At 41.6% G+C, this 16,884-nt stretch overlaps 1 protein-coding gene across 3 annotated transcripts in view; it reads right to left on the bottom strand.

Moving 5' to 3' along the window:
- Positions 1 to 16,605, bottom strand: part of DEPDC5 (DEP domain containing 5) — a 48,320-nt gene extending 31,715 nt beyond the window's left edge. For 2 of the 3 annotated variants that reach the window (XM_010575034.1, XM_010575050.1), the window contains exons 1-22: positions 16,489 to 16,605; positions 15,895 to 16,081; positions 14,950 to 15,067; positions 14,115 to 14,202; positions 13,370 to 13,416; positions 12,789 to 12,874; positions 11,919 to 12,002; positions 11,185 to 11,234; positions 10,584 to 10,653; positions 10,158 to 10,236; positions 9,159 to 9,220; positions 7,680 to 7,749; positions 7,201 to 7,273; positions 6,360 to 6,463; positions 5,940 to 6,014; positions 4,947 to 5,081; positions 4,401 to 4,462; positions 4,221 to 4,294; positions 2,978 to 3,047; positions 2,418 to 2,454; positions 1,706 to 1,826; positions 408 to 631 (exon numbers count right to left, since the gene is read on the bottom strand). In XM_010575034.1, coding sequence (XP_010573336.1) covers positions 408 to 631; positions 1,706 to 1,826; positions 2,418 to 2,454; positions 2,978 to 3,047; positions 4,221 to 4,294; positions 4,401 to 4,462; positions 4,947 to 5,081; positions 5,940 to 6,014; positions 6,360 to 6,463; positions 7,201 to 7,273; positions 7,680 to 7,749; positions 9,159 to 9,220; positions 10,158 to 10,236; positions 10,584 to 10,653; positions 11,185 to 11,234; positions 11,919 to 12,002; positions 12,789 to 12,874; positions 13,370 to 13,416; positions 14,115 to 14,202; positions 14,950 to 15,007 — 1,669 coding nt within the window. In that variant the 5' untranslated portion in view covers positions 15,008 to 15,067; positions 15,895 to 16,081; positions 16,489 to 16,605. The remainder of the gene's footprint in view (positions 1 to 407; positions 632 to 1,705; positions 1,827 to 2,417; positions 2,455 to 2,977; positions 3,048 to 4,220; positions 4,295 to 4,400; positions 4,463 to 4,946; positions 5,082 to 5,939; positions 6,015 to 6,359; positions 6,464 to 7,200; positions 7,274 to 7,679; positions 7,750 to 9,158; positions 9,221 to 10,157; positions 10,237 to 10,583; positions 10,654 to 11,184; positions 11,235 to 11,918; positions 12,003 to 12,788; positions 12,875 to 13,369; positions 13,417 to 14,114; positions 14,203 to 14,949; positions 15,068 to 15,894; positions 16,082 to 16,488) is intronic. The other variant, XM_010575042.1, reaches the window with a different exon arrangement.
- Between the last annotated feature and the right edge of the window lie 279 nt (positions 16,606 to 16,884).

The raw sequence follows: 16,884 nt of genomic DNA, 5'->3' as shown, positions 1-16,884 counted from the left end.
TTATAAGCAGGGTCTCCCAGGGCTCGTTACTAAGGCCAATTCTCATTTGACAGATTATAGGTGACCTGGATAATAAAAAGTCACTTGTATATGTCCACATTTGCAGGCAGGCACAGGAGAATAGTCAAATATTAAAGAAGGCAATAGACAAGGGAAAAGAGCAAATCAGTGTCAGGACATTTCTATTTAGGACAAGCCAACAAAAAAAAAAAGCAGTGGAATTAGACAAGGATAACAAAGGGAGAACACACACCCAGCCGTAGCTGAAGCTGTGGAAAAGGTGTACCATGCATGCTAATATAAGGCACCATCTCCCCTGTGCTGGCCTGGCAGCGGCCAACACAAACTTCCATCTTCTCTCTCCCCTCTCACCACCTAAGGTACTTTCCCGTCTGCCTTAGGCTGACCTCTGGTGCTGGTATAGCCCAAAGAGCTGCTGACTTCACACTGGTGCAGATGAGGCCGTGGGATCATCAGGATGTTGGAGATCTTGCCCAGTGAGCTGTCATCAGAAGCCTGGCTCCTCACCTCCTCTGGGGGCAGCGTGCGGCTCTGCAGAGAAGGGCTGCATGAGACGTCATAGGAACTAGAGCTCTTTCTGGTACGACTTTCTCTCTCCCTCACAGACCTGCTGAAAATAAACAGATATGTCCAGTGATATGAAAAAGAGATTAATTCCTGGGTTATCAAGGGGCTTGAACAGGCCCAAGTCATGTAAGAGACTCAATACTCAATAGGTGAACTCAAGAAGAGGACTACAAGGAAACTATCACTATTTTTTTTACTATGTGGGTACTATATACTTTTGTGCATCGTACAATAGAAAAACAGAACATTAAAATGCTGCCAGCACGACAGCTGTGAAAAGAGCATGCTTGACTTTATGCAATTCTACAGACACCACACCAAGCTGGTAAGATCGATGTGATCTAGAAGATAATAGACCTAAGCCTACAGTGCTAGGAACACATAGCTATAGGGAAACGACTTGGAATTATTAACTACATTAAACTGTACTGGCATCTTCCAGCATGGATTTCTACAAGCTGCTCATATTAAAAAGCAAGTCTACATGCACAGCTTCCTCAGATTTAGACAATACTACTGAAAGGAGGAAAGCAAAAAAATACTTCAAAAGAAATTCATCAATTCCATATTCCTGAAAAAGCACTAAAATTTATAGGTTGTTCAATGAATTTGGCCAGGACCAGAGAATAATTAGCCTTTCTTCTCAGATGAAAGACTGTGGAATATTTGAGAACCTGCACTCAGCTTCTCTGTTTCTTCTCTCATTCAGAAAGCCATCATTTTCAGGGAAGATTCCCCACCACTCTGTTCAGCACCAGTTACTAAGCAGTACATCAACCTAATGCTATTTCTACAACTCTGTGCAAGTCTATTGTGCAAGTACTTTCTTATCCAGCTTGCAAAATCTGCTAGGAACTTAGCAAGGAAGACTAGCTTCATTCTACTTCAGACGAAATTAAAGATGTAAGGAAAAAGTATACTTATTCCTTTGCCTAGATGCCACGCGCTATCTTAGAAGTAAAATACCAGACAACCAGCCATAAATACTAGCTACAGATAAAGCTTTTTGTTCAACTGTAAGCACATGGAGCTTAATTCTCCTTGTATTTCTCAAAGCATTTTATGCATCAACCATAACATGGCTTCTCTAGAACTGGTACACTCACAAGCCTCTTACCTGAAAGTAGTACAGCGCTGGGCTCTGGATGGGCCTGGCAGTCTGAACACCTGGGCATCATAGCCATCATAATCTACCTGGATAGGCAGGGCATTCTCAGCATCTTTTGGAGCCCCTAATGCTGAAATAAAAGTCACATAGCACTGGAACCTCTTTCAAGAATGTTCGAGATCTGCAAGTATCCAACTCTCACTGCTAAGAAAACTGTCTATTCCAAAAGAAATCACATATAAAAGTCTCATGAGCAGTTCCCTCATGAGGGAATTGCACATTTTAAAGCCCCTTTGAAACAATGGACAGACTCACTTATAGAACATACACCTTCCTGAAACGAGGTGGTATTAGAAGAATGCAGGCATCTCCCACTGTAATTCTGTGGCCATAGCACTGACAACATCCCAAGCCAGTGAATGCCCTCCTGTCCTACTCCCACGAACAGTACCACTAGCACACCAGCCAGACACCATCTATTCCTCTAGCCAGGTGACAGGCAGTCAGGGCAGAAACTCACCCCTCCGTGTTAGTTATTTGCCAAGGTGGCAACTGACATATGCACATTAACATCCTGGATAATAACTATGTGCTTTTAATGGTTTTTGTCCCTTCCCACAACTCATCGGTAATGTTTTTACTGAAATGTCATTGTCTTACTACAGCTGTTTGTTAGTTTGGGAGTCAGTGGGATAGATCATTCCAGAACAGAATTACTTACAGGCATCTCGGTTATTTTTTGCTTTCTCAGTCAGTGGCTGGAAGGTCCAACAAAGGAAGTGTGAAGTGACATAAAAAAAAAAAAAATATGAAAAAAAGAAAAAGAGAGAGCAAGACAAAAGACAGAGACAGGGGAAACAGTCAGCATGTTCTAAGGAAATATCCCCCAGTGTGATCAAGCATCAGACTTAAAGTTTATCCTGCTGACTCAGTGAGGCAGACAGACCACTTCAGAAGTATTAAATACCAACAGGGGTCACAGACCTGTGTAAAAAAACACATCTTTGTCAACACCTTTCTTCCTCTCCATGAAGTTCTTCATTACAGAATGAAACTCTAATTTTTATGGTGGCTAGAACATTTCTCACCTGGTTTCATCCTAGAAAGGAAAGACCTACAAACTAGACCCTCATTCACAATCCCTACAACAATTATTACAGCTTTGCTTTCACTGTCTCTTAACACAGACACTTGGTTACAGCTGTTTGAATACTTGCTAGAAAGATTCTGATGCTTGGCTGAGAAAAGCTATCTGACAAGATAAATCAGAAAGATACCTACCTTCCTTCCTGCCAGCTTGATCCGTGGAGTGAAACTATTACACAGGAGCTGGCTTTTGGATGTGTAGAAACTGAAAGGAAAAACAGGGTGGCTCAGCTGTCTTCTAAGAATTGAACATAGTTGGTTAGCTCCACAGCAAACAGCCTGTGAATTTGAGCTTAGATGGAGAAAAGGGGATACATTCCTCTGCATAAGATGACATATGGAAAACACCGACAAATTATTAACTTGAGAGAAGCTACTCTTTCCTTAAAGACCAGCGTTTGATTTCCATACAGCCTCAGTCTGGACCTCTTAATATGGTTACATCTGCATTCCCCCATTCACTTCTTCTTTCTACAGAAAGGTATGCACTTTCACTGTCTATACATACTGTGCAGTTTACATGACTCTCTCCCTAATTTACATGACAATAATGACTCCCATCAGCTACTTGAAAACTACAGACCTCCTCCCATTTGAAATAATTTAGTCATTAAGATCCGTTTCTTGTTATCTGAATCTTTTAAATCCTGCCTTATTGTAAGCCTTCAAACACCTTTTTCATCTATGGCAAAGACCAGATGCCTTCCAGCCACTCAAAAATACTGGGTATAAGAAACCCATAAACGTTAATTGGTCAGGACAGTCAGTTAATGCATGCAGATAGAAAGAGGTATTAAAAGAGAGAAAAAAATAACCCTACACCAGAACAAGAACTGAAGAGGAAGTGGTAGTTTTCATCCTGACCCCTGATCTCTGTGTGTAGGGAAAGAAGAGATAGTATTACGGCACAGAACGTTTACCAGAAAGCAGAAAGGAAATCTATCACGTCTTAGAGTGAAGCAGTGTAACACCTCAGTGTTTCCTGCAACTGTTCCACCATTTATCCATATTATCCACATTTTCTCTACCTGTAACTCTCCATTTGAGATGTATTTGATTTTACTAAAAACCAATCTAGTTGAAGTGATTGTATTTTTTGTTTAGCTTCCTGACTTCCTTCCAGCACAGCTAAAGGCTAGAACTAAGTTAGCTGGAGAGAGAACTTAAGATCAAGACCTTTTCCTCTGCAAATTGCCTATCATATCTGACATGTTGCATTAATGCCCAGAGTTCTGCAAGAACATTCCTAATCCTGCAAGACTATTGTAATATATGTCTTTGCTTCACAAGGAGAGCAGAGGAAATAAACAATGAAAGAATAGAATTCAACAGATTATAAAGCAGAAGTGTTTAGCAAAGGCTGATAGAGTTCACCTACCTATGGTTTATCCAGTGTGGAATATTGTAGTCATCACCCAATCTGGAGTCACCAGGTCCACAGCGATTATGGAGCTGTAAGAGTAATTCAGAAGCATAGCAACTAGTTGTGTCTAGCTAGTCACAAAATCAGTAACATTTCTAGTAGGAGTAGAGAGAAGGGAAAAGAAGCATGCATTACCTTAAAGAGTGGTACAGCATGCAGTGGTTGTTCTCCCATGCACACCAAGTCCACACCTATCCCTGTAAACAAAGAACAGTAGAGTTCAGCTATGTACCAAGCAGGACTGATATACTAAGCCAAAACAGATCATCAACTTGAGCTGAAGGCCCAACTTGTATTCATACCAGATTTTAAGATGTAATTATATTGAAAATGGTAGTTAACAGTCCCGTGGTATGGTTACAAACCAACAGTGCCAGTGGGAATGTAAGAAATGTTTCCTCTAAACAAATGCAAGTCATGCAAGATTATCCTTTAAGGGAAAGGTCTGCATGGACAGATGAAGTTCTGTATCACAAACAAAAGAAATTAAATGCCTCCTAAGGTCTCCAAAAATCTGCCCATTTCAATATGAAGTGCAGACACAAGTCTCCCAACTGTAACCCCTCTTCCCAGAGTACACAAGTTACAACAGATACTTTTTCATAGCAAGGAAAGGCTAGAGCTTTTCCAAATATATCTGTTTGCCTTCATAAAGATTACACAGTATCACTAGTTATTTACCATTGTCTATCATCCGCTGTTTGGTTAGAATCATAAGGAGTCGATCAACTTCAAATACACCCACACCTGGTGTGATAACCACAGACATCTGGCCAGTCCGATCAAAGTTCCGGTTTATGTAATGCTTGTCAAACACTAAGAGAAAGAATTAGGGAATACTTTAAAAGAAAAAAGATGCTGGATGGTCGGGGTTTTTTCAGAGCAAAGGAGGTAGCTGTTAACAGTGGCATTAAACAAGCTTCCACAAAGCACATGCAAGCATGAGAGGGCTTGTATATAGCCTTGTCCAACCGATAAATGTTAATAAAGCTACAGGAGAGAGAGAAGTTAGGGCAGAAGAGAAGATGGGAACCAGATACATAAAAAGGAATATTTTTTCTCACATTCTTAGTGTTTCCTTTATAACATCTCAGAAAAAACCCCAAAACCAACAAACCCCAAAAAACCCCAACAAGGTAAAGTCCTTTACTAATCATTTAAATAACATCCTGTGCTCCCTCTCATGGAAGCCGTTAAGGTGACTGAACAACATCTGATGTACAGAATCACAAAAAGTATATCTTTGGAGAGCCCTTCCAGCCCATCAAATCCATCTCCCTGCTAAAAAAAGATGGATCAGGTTCACCTAAATCATGTTTGATCTAACCTGATTTTGAAATGCTTCCATAATTTAAAGTTTCAACTTGTACACCAAGAGGTTCTCATACAAATACACAGCTGGAAGAAAAAGTTTCATCCTGAGAAGGCCCTGTAAATGGTTCCTGAAGCCTGAAATACCCAATACTCAGTTATTTGAGAGCCACTGGTCTTCCAGAGACACACAAGCCAATTCTTTTGAGGCTGAAAATGATAACTAAACCACTTAATATTCCCCTCCTCTTCACAGTGTTAAGGAACAGGCAACAGAAGTCAACACCCATTTATTGGCAGCTGCTTTAAAGCTGTGTATTTAAAGCTTCCCCTGTGTATTTTTACCCATTGTTCATAACTTACCATTGAACGAAAGATTTATGGCCTCCAGGTAGTTCCCTTGTGCTGAGGTAGAATTGTAACCTGGAGGGAAGCCCTCTGGACAGGTGTTCAGAAGGAAAAAAAGAAAAAAATTATCACCTCTGTATAGACTAGCTTTAAAAAAAAAAAACAAAAACAAAACAAAGCAAACAAACAAAACCCCCAAACCAAAATAAAACTGCATTTGTAGTAAATCCCATCACTCCAACAAATTACAGGCAAAATTGGTATTGGTGTATCTCACAGAAAGACCCAAGCAAAATAGCCAAGTCAGGAGAGCACTAAGTAGTACAATACCAGACTCCAACTGAAACCAGAGAGTTTAGAGACAACTTTTTTAAAAAAAAAAAAAAAAAAAGAGAGAGAAAAGGGTAAAAGCATGGGAAAGGAGGATTCTTGTACCTGCTTGCTCTAGTCGTACTAACACAGGATACTGGATGAAAAGCTTTTTAATGGTCACAAGCAATGAGGTCCACTCTTCTCGTCTCTCATTCTGAACTACAACTCTACAAAGAGCACAACTTAATGAGGATCATGAAAGAAAGCTATGAAGAGGAAGCGAGAAGGAATGAACAAACTATAGAAAAAGGAATGCACAAAAAGGCGAGTGTCTCTTCCTTCTGCTAGGCAGCACATTAGAATTACTGCATACTTGTAGCAATCACTAAGGTGTAGATGTACACACAAAGCTGGGCACATGCCCAGCCAGAATAATTTCTCACTTCTAAATGGGTGATCAACTTCATGTATCAACTAGCAGCACTGTTCTGCAAAGCAGTAGGATTGCTACCCAGTCCAAGTTTAGAATCACATGACAGCTTCAACAGCTTCATCTGTTGTGACCATCAGCCAAACAGCTCCAGTACCTAACTGCAAACACTTCTGGTTTCAGCAATGGCACCATCTGTTCTTCAACTACTCAAGAATGTAAAGATCTGAAAAATAGCTAAGCCTTATGCAAAAACACTCCCAACACTACAGAACTTTTAAGTTTACTGACAATTCCAGTAGAGCACAGACAACACAATATTCACATGCACACGGAAGACTGACTTAGCAAATATGGGTGTGGACTCACTGATGGAATGGGGACTGCTCATCAATTTGCTGCCAATTTCAGACATAGATGTTTTTCACTGTCTTAATTCTTTGCAAGGTCCTACAGTTACTAACATGATATTCTCCACATGGGTTGCACATATACTGTAGGACAAGAGGTAAAAGAACTGGGAGGAAGACATACTTGTAAAAATCTTCATAAAATCTTCCCTCATGATCCTGCCGAATTGACGTACGATGTGATTCAGGAAACTCGTCTGAAACAGAAGCAAAAGCACGTATTATCCCATGCTTTTGTATAGAAATGACTCATCTTTTCTAGTAAGAAGCTATTATTTCCATTAAAAAAAACAACAAACAAACAACAAAACCACTTTGAGAAATATCAGATCTCCTACACAATATTAAAATTGCTTTTAAACCAATATGACAGCTTGAGTATGATGAGGAAAATTTGCCATATATTCTTCTACATAAGGTTTTCATTGCAGTACTTTCATAAGAATGGCTGTGTATCCACTGTGCTTGGTAGGGAATATCCTGGACAAGGGCATTAAAAAAACACCAAAAAGGGAAAAAAGTCACTGGCAACCTGTAACCAACTTTAAAGAGAGAAGGAGATGGGTTTAAAAACAGAAACATGAAAATACAGAATTTACATACCTATAGATTTTGCTTCATAAAATGTTCTAGAAAATAGAACCACTGTCACTTCATGGCTGCAATTCTTCTCCTGTCCAGGAAAAGCAGATGAAAAAAAGAAAACCTTAAGGGTCACATTCAGTAGAAAACTGTGTATATACACATACGGTAACACCCTGCTTCCCCTCACACCTAGGGCCAAAGGTAACCAGAAAAAGGCAGACTGCTGTATCAATATACCTCCATGAGTGCTGCATGTGCCTCTATGAAATAACATAAAAGTCTGTCCTGTAGATTCTGTGCTTCTAGGCTATATCACATTTAACAGGAGCACTCTCCACCAGTCTCTAAAGAAACTCTTCTCTGTAGTTGCCATGATAAAACATTTTTGTTTAAAAAAATAGTTGACTTAATTTGTTTATACATACTCATGGCAATTTGATATTCTTATTTGCTTCTGTTTAGAGAGATGCCCCTAACAATTCCAGAGATATTAAAACTTCACTAAACAGTTACAGTGCTAATGCATGCAATGGAATTAGGCTGTAAAGAGCCCACTGACCATCCCCTCGAAAGGAAAAGCTTGAAAAACCCCATGAGCCCTGGCATCACTCAGGTCCATATTCAACATTTTATAGTAGTACTAAAAGTGAAACACGCATTTTACAGACATCTCACGCAGGGCTCCCAATAACTCTCCAAGGAACGAAAAGCACAATGAAAATGAGACAAATCTGTTGGGCACGCTCCTGCTCTCCTTAACATTCAGGACCATCATGAGCTGCACTATGCATAGATGTTACACATTTAGGATTTCAGACTCTTTTGCCTTGTCTAGCTGTTCTTTCAACTGAGGTTGCAGAATTTATATATGCCTTTTTTTGAGTACTGATATGGTTCTCTCAAGTCAGTGGAAGTCTGCTGCAGGACTGCTAACAGCAGTTAACCTGGCTCTGAGCTAGGAGACAGCTCTGGGTTGTTCACTGTAAGAGGTAGTAAGGCTTTGTTTTTGAAGCAATTCGCTTTCAAGAACACTGCACATCATCAGTGGCCCACATGCTACAACCTGGAACCCCTCATGCTACAAGACTGCAGCACTAAACAGATTACATACACACTGTACCAGGGAAATATTCGGAACCAAGTCCCAGAACAAATAAAATTGTGTCAACCAGACTTGCGCATTACCGCACAAGCACAAACAACTATATCACACATTTAGTGACTTTAGTGCAGTCAAAGCCTCCACACAAACAAATTGCATGATACAAACACAGCATATACAACAGATCAGTACTGGGGTCACTCGGCACATGTATGATCTAATGCAGACCTGCAGTAACCACTCTTTTGATGCCCAGGAGCCACCTCTCATAGTCCTGTAAATCTTAGCACTGCCTGACACAAGCTGGGTCTTCCTCAAACTGGCATATCAGTGGGCTCATTAAGATGGCATTGACTTGTTCTTTCAGAACAGGATGAATTCAATCACCTATTTACCTTCCATTTTGTGAAGAGGTCAGCAAGGAAACCGTTCACAGCTTTCTCAAAGTATAGGTCCCCTGCAAAGTAAACATCTCCAAAGCATCAAATAACAGCAGTTACTTCAGCTATGGGGTATATTTAACCCTGAAATTGTAGGACAATTATTTTTATTAGAATCAGAGCAGCTGTATGCATAAGGAATGCTAAGATCACTAAAGCAAAGATGATAAAAAGATTAAAAAGCATGACTATGTTTCAGAGGATGTAAACAAGACTCTTAACGTCAAAAGCATCTGACCTTTAAATTCATTTTTCCAACACATACGCAGCACGCTGGGAAAGCATCTGTACTATCTTTTAGGCATAGTATGCACAACTGATTCCCTGCTCAGTTTTGAATAGTTGCCCAGTTGCATATGCCCAAACACATGGTCAAAGGAAGTGGTAAGAGGTTTGCTAAAGGATTAAGCCAGAAAAAAAGGAAAAAAAGATAGGACAGTGACACAGATAAGTGACTCATTCTTAATGCCTACAGTTTTAATACTTCTAGTTGACTCTACAAGGGCTAAGGCAGGGTTTTTGCTTCCTCGCTAAGCCAAAGTCAAGAGAAATCTAAAACATCAAGGTCCTCTTTGCACAGGACTTCCATACATTTCTGGTTTCAGGATTCACACAGGTATTCACCTGCCCTCACCACCAAACATGTTCATATCCACAGAAAACCTTTCCAAGGTTCATAGTCAGTTGTCCCACTTGATTTTGTCACTGAGCTAACAGTACCCAGGCCCTACAGTAGGGACAGGAAAATTATGGAATACCCAGGTGACATAAAAGCAAATAAGGATCTAATAATGCACCATAGTGCACCTCGGAGCACTGCATAGGCCAAAGGCAGGATATTTTAGCTTCCTAGTAGTGGCAGAAATAAATAGTTGTGGCAGTTTTCCAGTAGGGGCAGAAAGGATAGCTGCTGCCATCCACATTCACAATCAGGGAGGTCAGTTACCTACATACCATAAATATCAAAATCCCACATTTCACAGCTCATCTGGATAAAAATATAAACCATGGCAGAAGTGGAGCGGAAGACTACCTGCAAAGGAATGAAAGATCTTATTTAAAACAAGGTACATTCACTAAAAGGGCCAAATGCAGAAGTTAACTACAGAGCAACTTTTATTACTGTGCCCACTGCATCATACGGAATTTACCCTCTAACAAGCTGGCAGTTCAACAGCCTGAGTAATTCCTAGTGCTGCCAGCACAGAAGAGTTAAACTTTACTAATCATTCATTCTCCTGAATTTATTGCCATTCTTCACCTTACAATACATCCAATTCAAATGATCCATACAAATCTGCAAGCAAGAGAGAATTACAAGAAACCCAACAAGGAAACGAAGTGAAAGAACTTCCTTTCCTCTGCTCCCTGAAATCTTACCCGAGTGTCCTCACTGATGTATCCACAAGTGACTTTCTCACTCTTTACCCACAGTTCACCTGCCTGCGCCCTGGAAGAAAAGGAGTGCAGAAAATTTGCTAACCAGAGTGAATATGAGGATTAGAGAATCAGTATTTGAGCAAATAAGGGATGTACCAAAATCTGCATTCAAGGATGACTTCAAGACAGAGTAAAAGTTTATTTGGTTAAAACCTGATCTTTAATCCAAAAGATGCCAAACAGCCATTTCCATCTGCATCTGCACAGTTCCTTGTCCCTTTGTCATCTCAACAGTAACTGAAGTAACACTCATCTGAGCTATTAATACATCTTAGGAAGGGGCAAAATATTATAAGAGGTAAAAGGAAAATTATTTGGCATTCATCAGAGGCAAGTGTGGCTGGCCGTCCTACTATTAGTTTCTTCCACCCCAAATCAGATAGAAACCTTCCCCCACCTCATGGTGCAGACAGACATCTGTATAAGAGTAAGAGAACAATAAAACATGAAGAATTTTTCAGAGTAGATACTCCAGTTGGATACTCTGGACCCATTAATCTAAAGTCATAAGTAACAGTAAGCCCTCAGAGGAGGCACTGACCTGATACCTGCAAATTCAACTTTTTGGGTGACATATGCACATGTGCTGACCTAAGAAAGAATAGTTACAGGTGTTAAAAGAACAGTAGGCTCAGAGTGAGCAGACCAATTTACACAAAAAAAACATTCAAGCTCAAACACCTGACTTCTGCCATAAAATCATGAAAACCACTTGGCATATTTACTACTACTATCTCAGCCTACAGAACCTCTGCAACAGACAACAGAAAATAGTTTTTAACACATATGAACTTTTATTGGGTTCACTTGCCTAATTCACTGTGCTTAGAAGAGCCAAAGACTGCACTTCAGAGATAGAGAAACAAAATATTCTAATAGTTGCTTATTAAGCAGTGCTATTGGAGAGGAGATACTTTAGCATACTTCTACTTGAAAAATATTTGGATTCAATTCCTACCAAATGTAGTAAATCATTAAAATTCGGAACATAAGAAAAAAAAACCTCTCAACAGCATTTTCAGTGCCCAAGGCAGTAATTAACATTATGGCAATGGAGTAGGAAATGATGGGATTAATTTTTTCTGCAACACATTTACATCCATTTAGAAAATGGTATCCTGATGTACCATTTACAGCATAAGTTCCTCAGGAGCTGCTGATAGTGGTCTTGTCCTCAGTTTTCTGTATTTTGTAAAACACTTATTTTCTTTTACAGCAAGCAAAGAAAAAGGCAGGTAATCTCCATCCTACACATGAGGACAGCAGAGGCCTTACCAAACTTTTCTTCAGTCGCCACATATCCCCACGCCCAATATACTGATCTTTAAAAGTCAGCTCCACCAAGTCCAAGGTCACCTCCTGGGAAACAGGAGAAAAATAGTGCTTAGATTTTACTGGTTGTTTCTAAGTAGCACCCTTCAATCTGTTCCGGTAGGAACCAAATGTTACAGGGAAGGCCGTTCTAAAGCAAGTCAATACTCCTAACAGAAGCAAGATAAAAGGGAAGTCACATCAGAATAACTGCCAAAGTTGCGGGTGTACCTGGAACTACTGTGAGCTGCAAGACACTGCACAATGTGACCAGAAAAAGCCGAAGGACACAATCTGTGCTACAAGTCTTAGTGCAGATTGGAAGCACAAGTAAAACAAATTATTTCCATTGTTCATGACATTACGGAAGCCTTGTTTCCTGCAGATTTTTGTCTTGTGCTGAATGTAAGCACTGACTGAAGCTCTTTTGATAGCTGGGACATTTACAAGATATGCCTCTCTGGTGTCAAATAATGTAAATCCATGACATGGCTCTTCTTTTGGCTAGGCCACTTACTGTTTACTCTGCCTGGTTATCCTGAATTTCTGGAACTTAAAGACATTTGAAATTTCTAAATTTCTATCAAGCTGTGTTGAAGCTGGTCTACAGACTTCAAAAAGAGAGCAGGGATGGTAGGGAGAGAAGAAAGAGACACATAACAAACAAACAAGCAGTTCAATTGCCCAAGCCTCATTTTCTTAGGAAAGAAGGCTAAATACATTTCAATAAAAAATAAAGGCCTTTTTTTCCAATACTACTGTAGATGGAAATTCACATGGCTCTGATTTGAGCTAAGTGAGGGACAGATGGAAAAAAGTTGCAAAGCCACACACCTTTGGGTCAACAACATTCACATGGACATCCTGGTATGGCCGCAACCGGAACACTTGTGCAACTGTCTGATCCACACTTATAGTTTCTGCCACAAAAATGAGAAAGGACAACAGAGAAGTGAACATCCCCCAAAAGTTTCAAGTGGTTTACAAATACAAAAGCAATACAGTGAGACTGTCATTAAACACTTAGGGCCTCAGCAAGAGACAACAGCTTCCTTCAGCTACGGCCCAATTCAAGAGTCATTAAAATGAAAGCAGGCGAGATAAACTCAAAGTTTAGGCTGAATTAATTCTTGCAAGAAGAAAAGATACAAAGCTAGTCAGAGAATGCAGAAACAAAAAATTAAGGCTAAAAAGCCAATTTGGTTTAAATTATACCCCACATTACTAAATCAAAAGCAGATTTTTAATTGGCTATTCACCTTCTGATAAAATTATAATCTTTCCTTTCCTAAATACACAAAGCATTGATTTTCTTACAAAGGTAAAATACACGCATTAGTCAATCACAGGTACAGCCCAATCACATAATCTTTGTCTATGATTTTACTATGCATACTATGAGTCTAGAGTTTTACCTTTCTGCAAATCTTCCTTAAGTGACTTCACTTGTAGAAGCAGGGGACTAGCATGTGAAAAAGAAAAAAGATAGACAAGGTGAGATACCAACAGTCTACTCTGGTAAATCACCCTCTCAAAACTGTTTACTAACATGGAGCATGGGATAAGCTAAGAGAAACATTAATTTTTTCTAGAAAGTTTCATACATCATCCTCCCTGCCTGTCACCCTGTCTTGTTCTTTACACCTATTATAAGTTACTCTTTAGGTGAAGATGATACTCTAAATGGGAAAGTATGTCACACAGGAACTTCTCAGAACCTCATACAAGTACACTGGTACTTTTCAGATACAGGCTGCAGGATGAACAGCTTCATATAAGAACGTTTATATTTTTATAGCTGACCAGGAAGTTTTCATTTTGCCTAAGATATACTACAGGACAGAAGAATAATCTCATCAGGTAAAAGCAGCTCGATGAAGAAGATAAAGACATTGTAGATTCTATGTTCAGGTGCTACTTGCCCTATGAAAGGTCAGCAAACTAACAACAAACACAAACAATTCCATAAACTTTAAGGAAAAGCTCCTGCTATAGTTATCCCCTCTACTTTTCTTCAGGCAGGAAAAAAAACCATGGCAGCATCTTGAAGCAAAGGTATATCAGCTCTAAGAGCCTCTTGCTTGGGAAGCCGCTGCACATCAACATGCCCTTTCAGTACTCTAACCACACCTGATAGATATCAGCAAAAAGAGAATTCACCTGTATTCATCATTGGGATGTGCAATTTCCACAACATCTCCCAACTTGATTTGAAGAAATACTTTAGGATTTACCACCAGTTCATCATCTACAAGACATAAATGAATGAGGAAAACTGCAGTGAACAGATATATACCAAACACAGATGCTTGCATGTTCGTATGCAATAGCTTACTCTACATAAATACACTAGCCCAGGATTAACATGTCAGCAATGTATTGTATTCACTACATGACACTGCCCCTACCCAGCCACTTCAGTCTGGCCGCTCTTGTGGGGAAAACTTCTCTTTCAAATGACAGAACTTTCACAAAAGATTTGTTCAGCAAAAGAGCATGCCTCAATTAGGCAGGCAGAATCATATTTTGTATTTTTCATATAAGAAACACCAGCAGGAAAGTAGATAGCTACAGAATCTTAACAAGATTCATTAACATGCTGTAAGTCTAGAAGTAGGGAGCAATCAAATAAATGACATTGTTCTTAGTACACAGAAACACACCTACACACAGTCATAAGTCACTGACATGTCTGTCACGTACTAGGGTGACTGAAATACAAGTTTAAAAGAAAAGCAATGCAACCAAAGGGGAAGAGGTAGAATAAAACAATTTTATTTTTTGGGTGCAATCTCGTTCTGTTCTGACAAATGCAGTTTCATTCTGCTGTACCTTGCTTTTAAAAAAGAGCTTTCCAAACTCTGGCTGGTAATACTGCTTGTTATATCAAAGTTCCACCTTCACTGTTTTGTTAAAAAGATCAATAAATCAGTTAATTGCTTTCAGTTAAGTAAGAGAGTGCTAGTCTCACTGTTATGAACCAGGAGATACTGACCACTGCCTCCAAAACCCTTCTTATGTATGACGAGCTTGTACACCTTGTTGGTTCTCATCTTGAATTCCAGTTCTTCTCAGCTGCTTTGAGTAAAAACAGTTGAAGACATCTTGCATATCTAATATAGAAATGAAAGCAAACACAGATCTCTCGTCATTACAAAACCATTCTTTAGACTCTGTGCATGAACAAAGAATGTTGTACCACCCCATAGCCAAGAACGCCACCCCTGAAAGGCAGGCACATTACAAAGTTTAATAAACGTCAGACTAAAAGTTTAGTAATGACCTCTTCTACCAGCCTCCTGTCAGAGAGCTAGTACCACTCTCTAGAATCACATCTTTCATATTTCAAGGATAAACTCTGAACCTTGTGTTAAACGCATTAAAACAAATACCCAGACTTATGCCCGCTGCCAACTATATCTCCTGATTTTGTCATTCCATCTCTTTCACATGTCTTTCCCACGACTCCCAAAGATGCTGGGATCCACAACCGGACTGATTTCACAGCAGCGCAGCAGAGCTGTACCCAGCAGAGGGCAGCGGTACAGGGCCAAGCAAACACTGGGGGCACCGGTGTGCATTACTTTAACTGCATCATTTTTTTCTTCCTGGCACTTTCATTTAACATAAAGCATATTTCAAAGGAGGACCTTTAGTTTTACGATTTACTCTTTTTAGAAGTGCGTTTCAACTGGAAATTATCAGTAGGAATAAAGCTATGGCCACGTTAGTAAATTAAAATACAAGCTCTTCTAGTCATAACTGTACTCTTACAGCAAATGAAAACTCAGAGGAACTTAGAAGTATGCCTTTCAACAATACTCAAGTATTAAGCTCGCAGATGCGCTCTTCAGAAAGCCGATTCAATTACCGAGTTATGAAGGCATGGTGGGAAAAAAACCCGCACATCCGAAGTTTGTGAAAACAAACTCTGTAAAACCTTCGAACTTGGGATTGACGTGGGTCTGGAAGGATCAGACGCTCGGCTGCAGCGTACGACGGCAGGACTCGCACCGAGGACGGCGCGGGGACGCAGGGCCGGCAGCGTACTGCCCCGCACGGGGGGGAACGGGGAGACTGAATAAACCCGATGCGTTCCCAGCCAGCTCTCACGCTCGCTAACCCTGCTATGGAAACGCCTGCGTTCCTTCAGTTGCACATCTATAAAATGAGTTAGAGGAGTAAAGCGAGGGGCCCGAGTTTCCCCCCCCCCCCCCCCGGAGCAGCTCCTAGGGGCGGTCTGGCAGCGGCGGGGCCCGGCGGGGGCCGCCACCCTCCGGGGATGCGGTACCGCAGAGCGAGCAGCGCGGCGACCCGCGCCAGAGCCCCGGCAACCCCAGGGGAAGGGCGGGGGGAAAAAAGGGGGGGGGGGGGGATGCGCGGAGGGAGCTCGGACGCCTCAACGCTCCGTGCCGCCGCGGGACTGAGCCAGCCGCCGGTAGCAGCGCCGCCAGGGCCGGCTTTCCTGCGGCAGAGCCCGAGCGCAACCCCACCCCTTACAGTCGGCCGCGGAACGAGCAGCGGGGACCCTAACCTCCCGGTCCCGCGTCTCCCGCCGGCGACCGACCTCAGCGGCACCGTCCCGACGAGATTTCCACCCCCTCCCACCTACGGGCGACCACTCGCTACTTCCGCATCCGGGGGCCGTCAAGGGGCCAGCACGGGGCGCGCGTCACGTGAGAAGGAGCGGGCCGGGCCAACCCCTTTCGGATTGGCGGTCACGGCGGGCGGGGCCCCTACTGAGGGACGGTGGGCGGGGCGAGGCGGGGCGGGGCGAAGCGGCGCGGCCGTTGGCGGGGGCGAGGCCACGGCAGCAACAACGGCACAACGGCTGCGTGGGCCGGGCGCGCGGTCCGCGCGAGCTGAGCGGCGGGCCCGGATGAGGAAGTGATGTTGAGCGGAGAAGGGGGGCGGCGCGGCGCGGCACGGC

Source organism: Haliaeetus leucocephalus, unplaced genomic scaffold (genome assembly GCF_000737465.1).
Source record: "Haliaeetus leucocephalus isolate CR32 unplaced genomic scaffold, Haliaeetus_leucocephalus-4.0 Scaffold13, whole genome shotgun sequence".
Classification (NCBI taxonomy): domain Eukaryota; kingdom Metazoa; phylum Chordata; class Aves; order Accipitriformes; family Accipitridae; genus Haliaeetus; species Haliaeetus leucocephalus.
The sequence above is the reverse complement of the archived record's forward strand: the minus strand, read 5'-3'. Positions and strand labels throughout refer to the sequence as shown.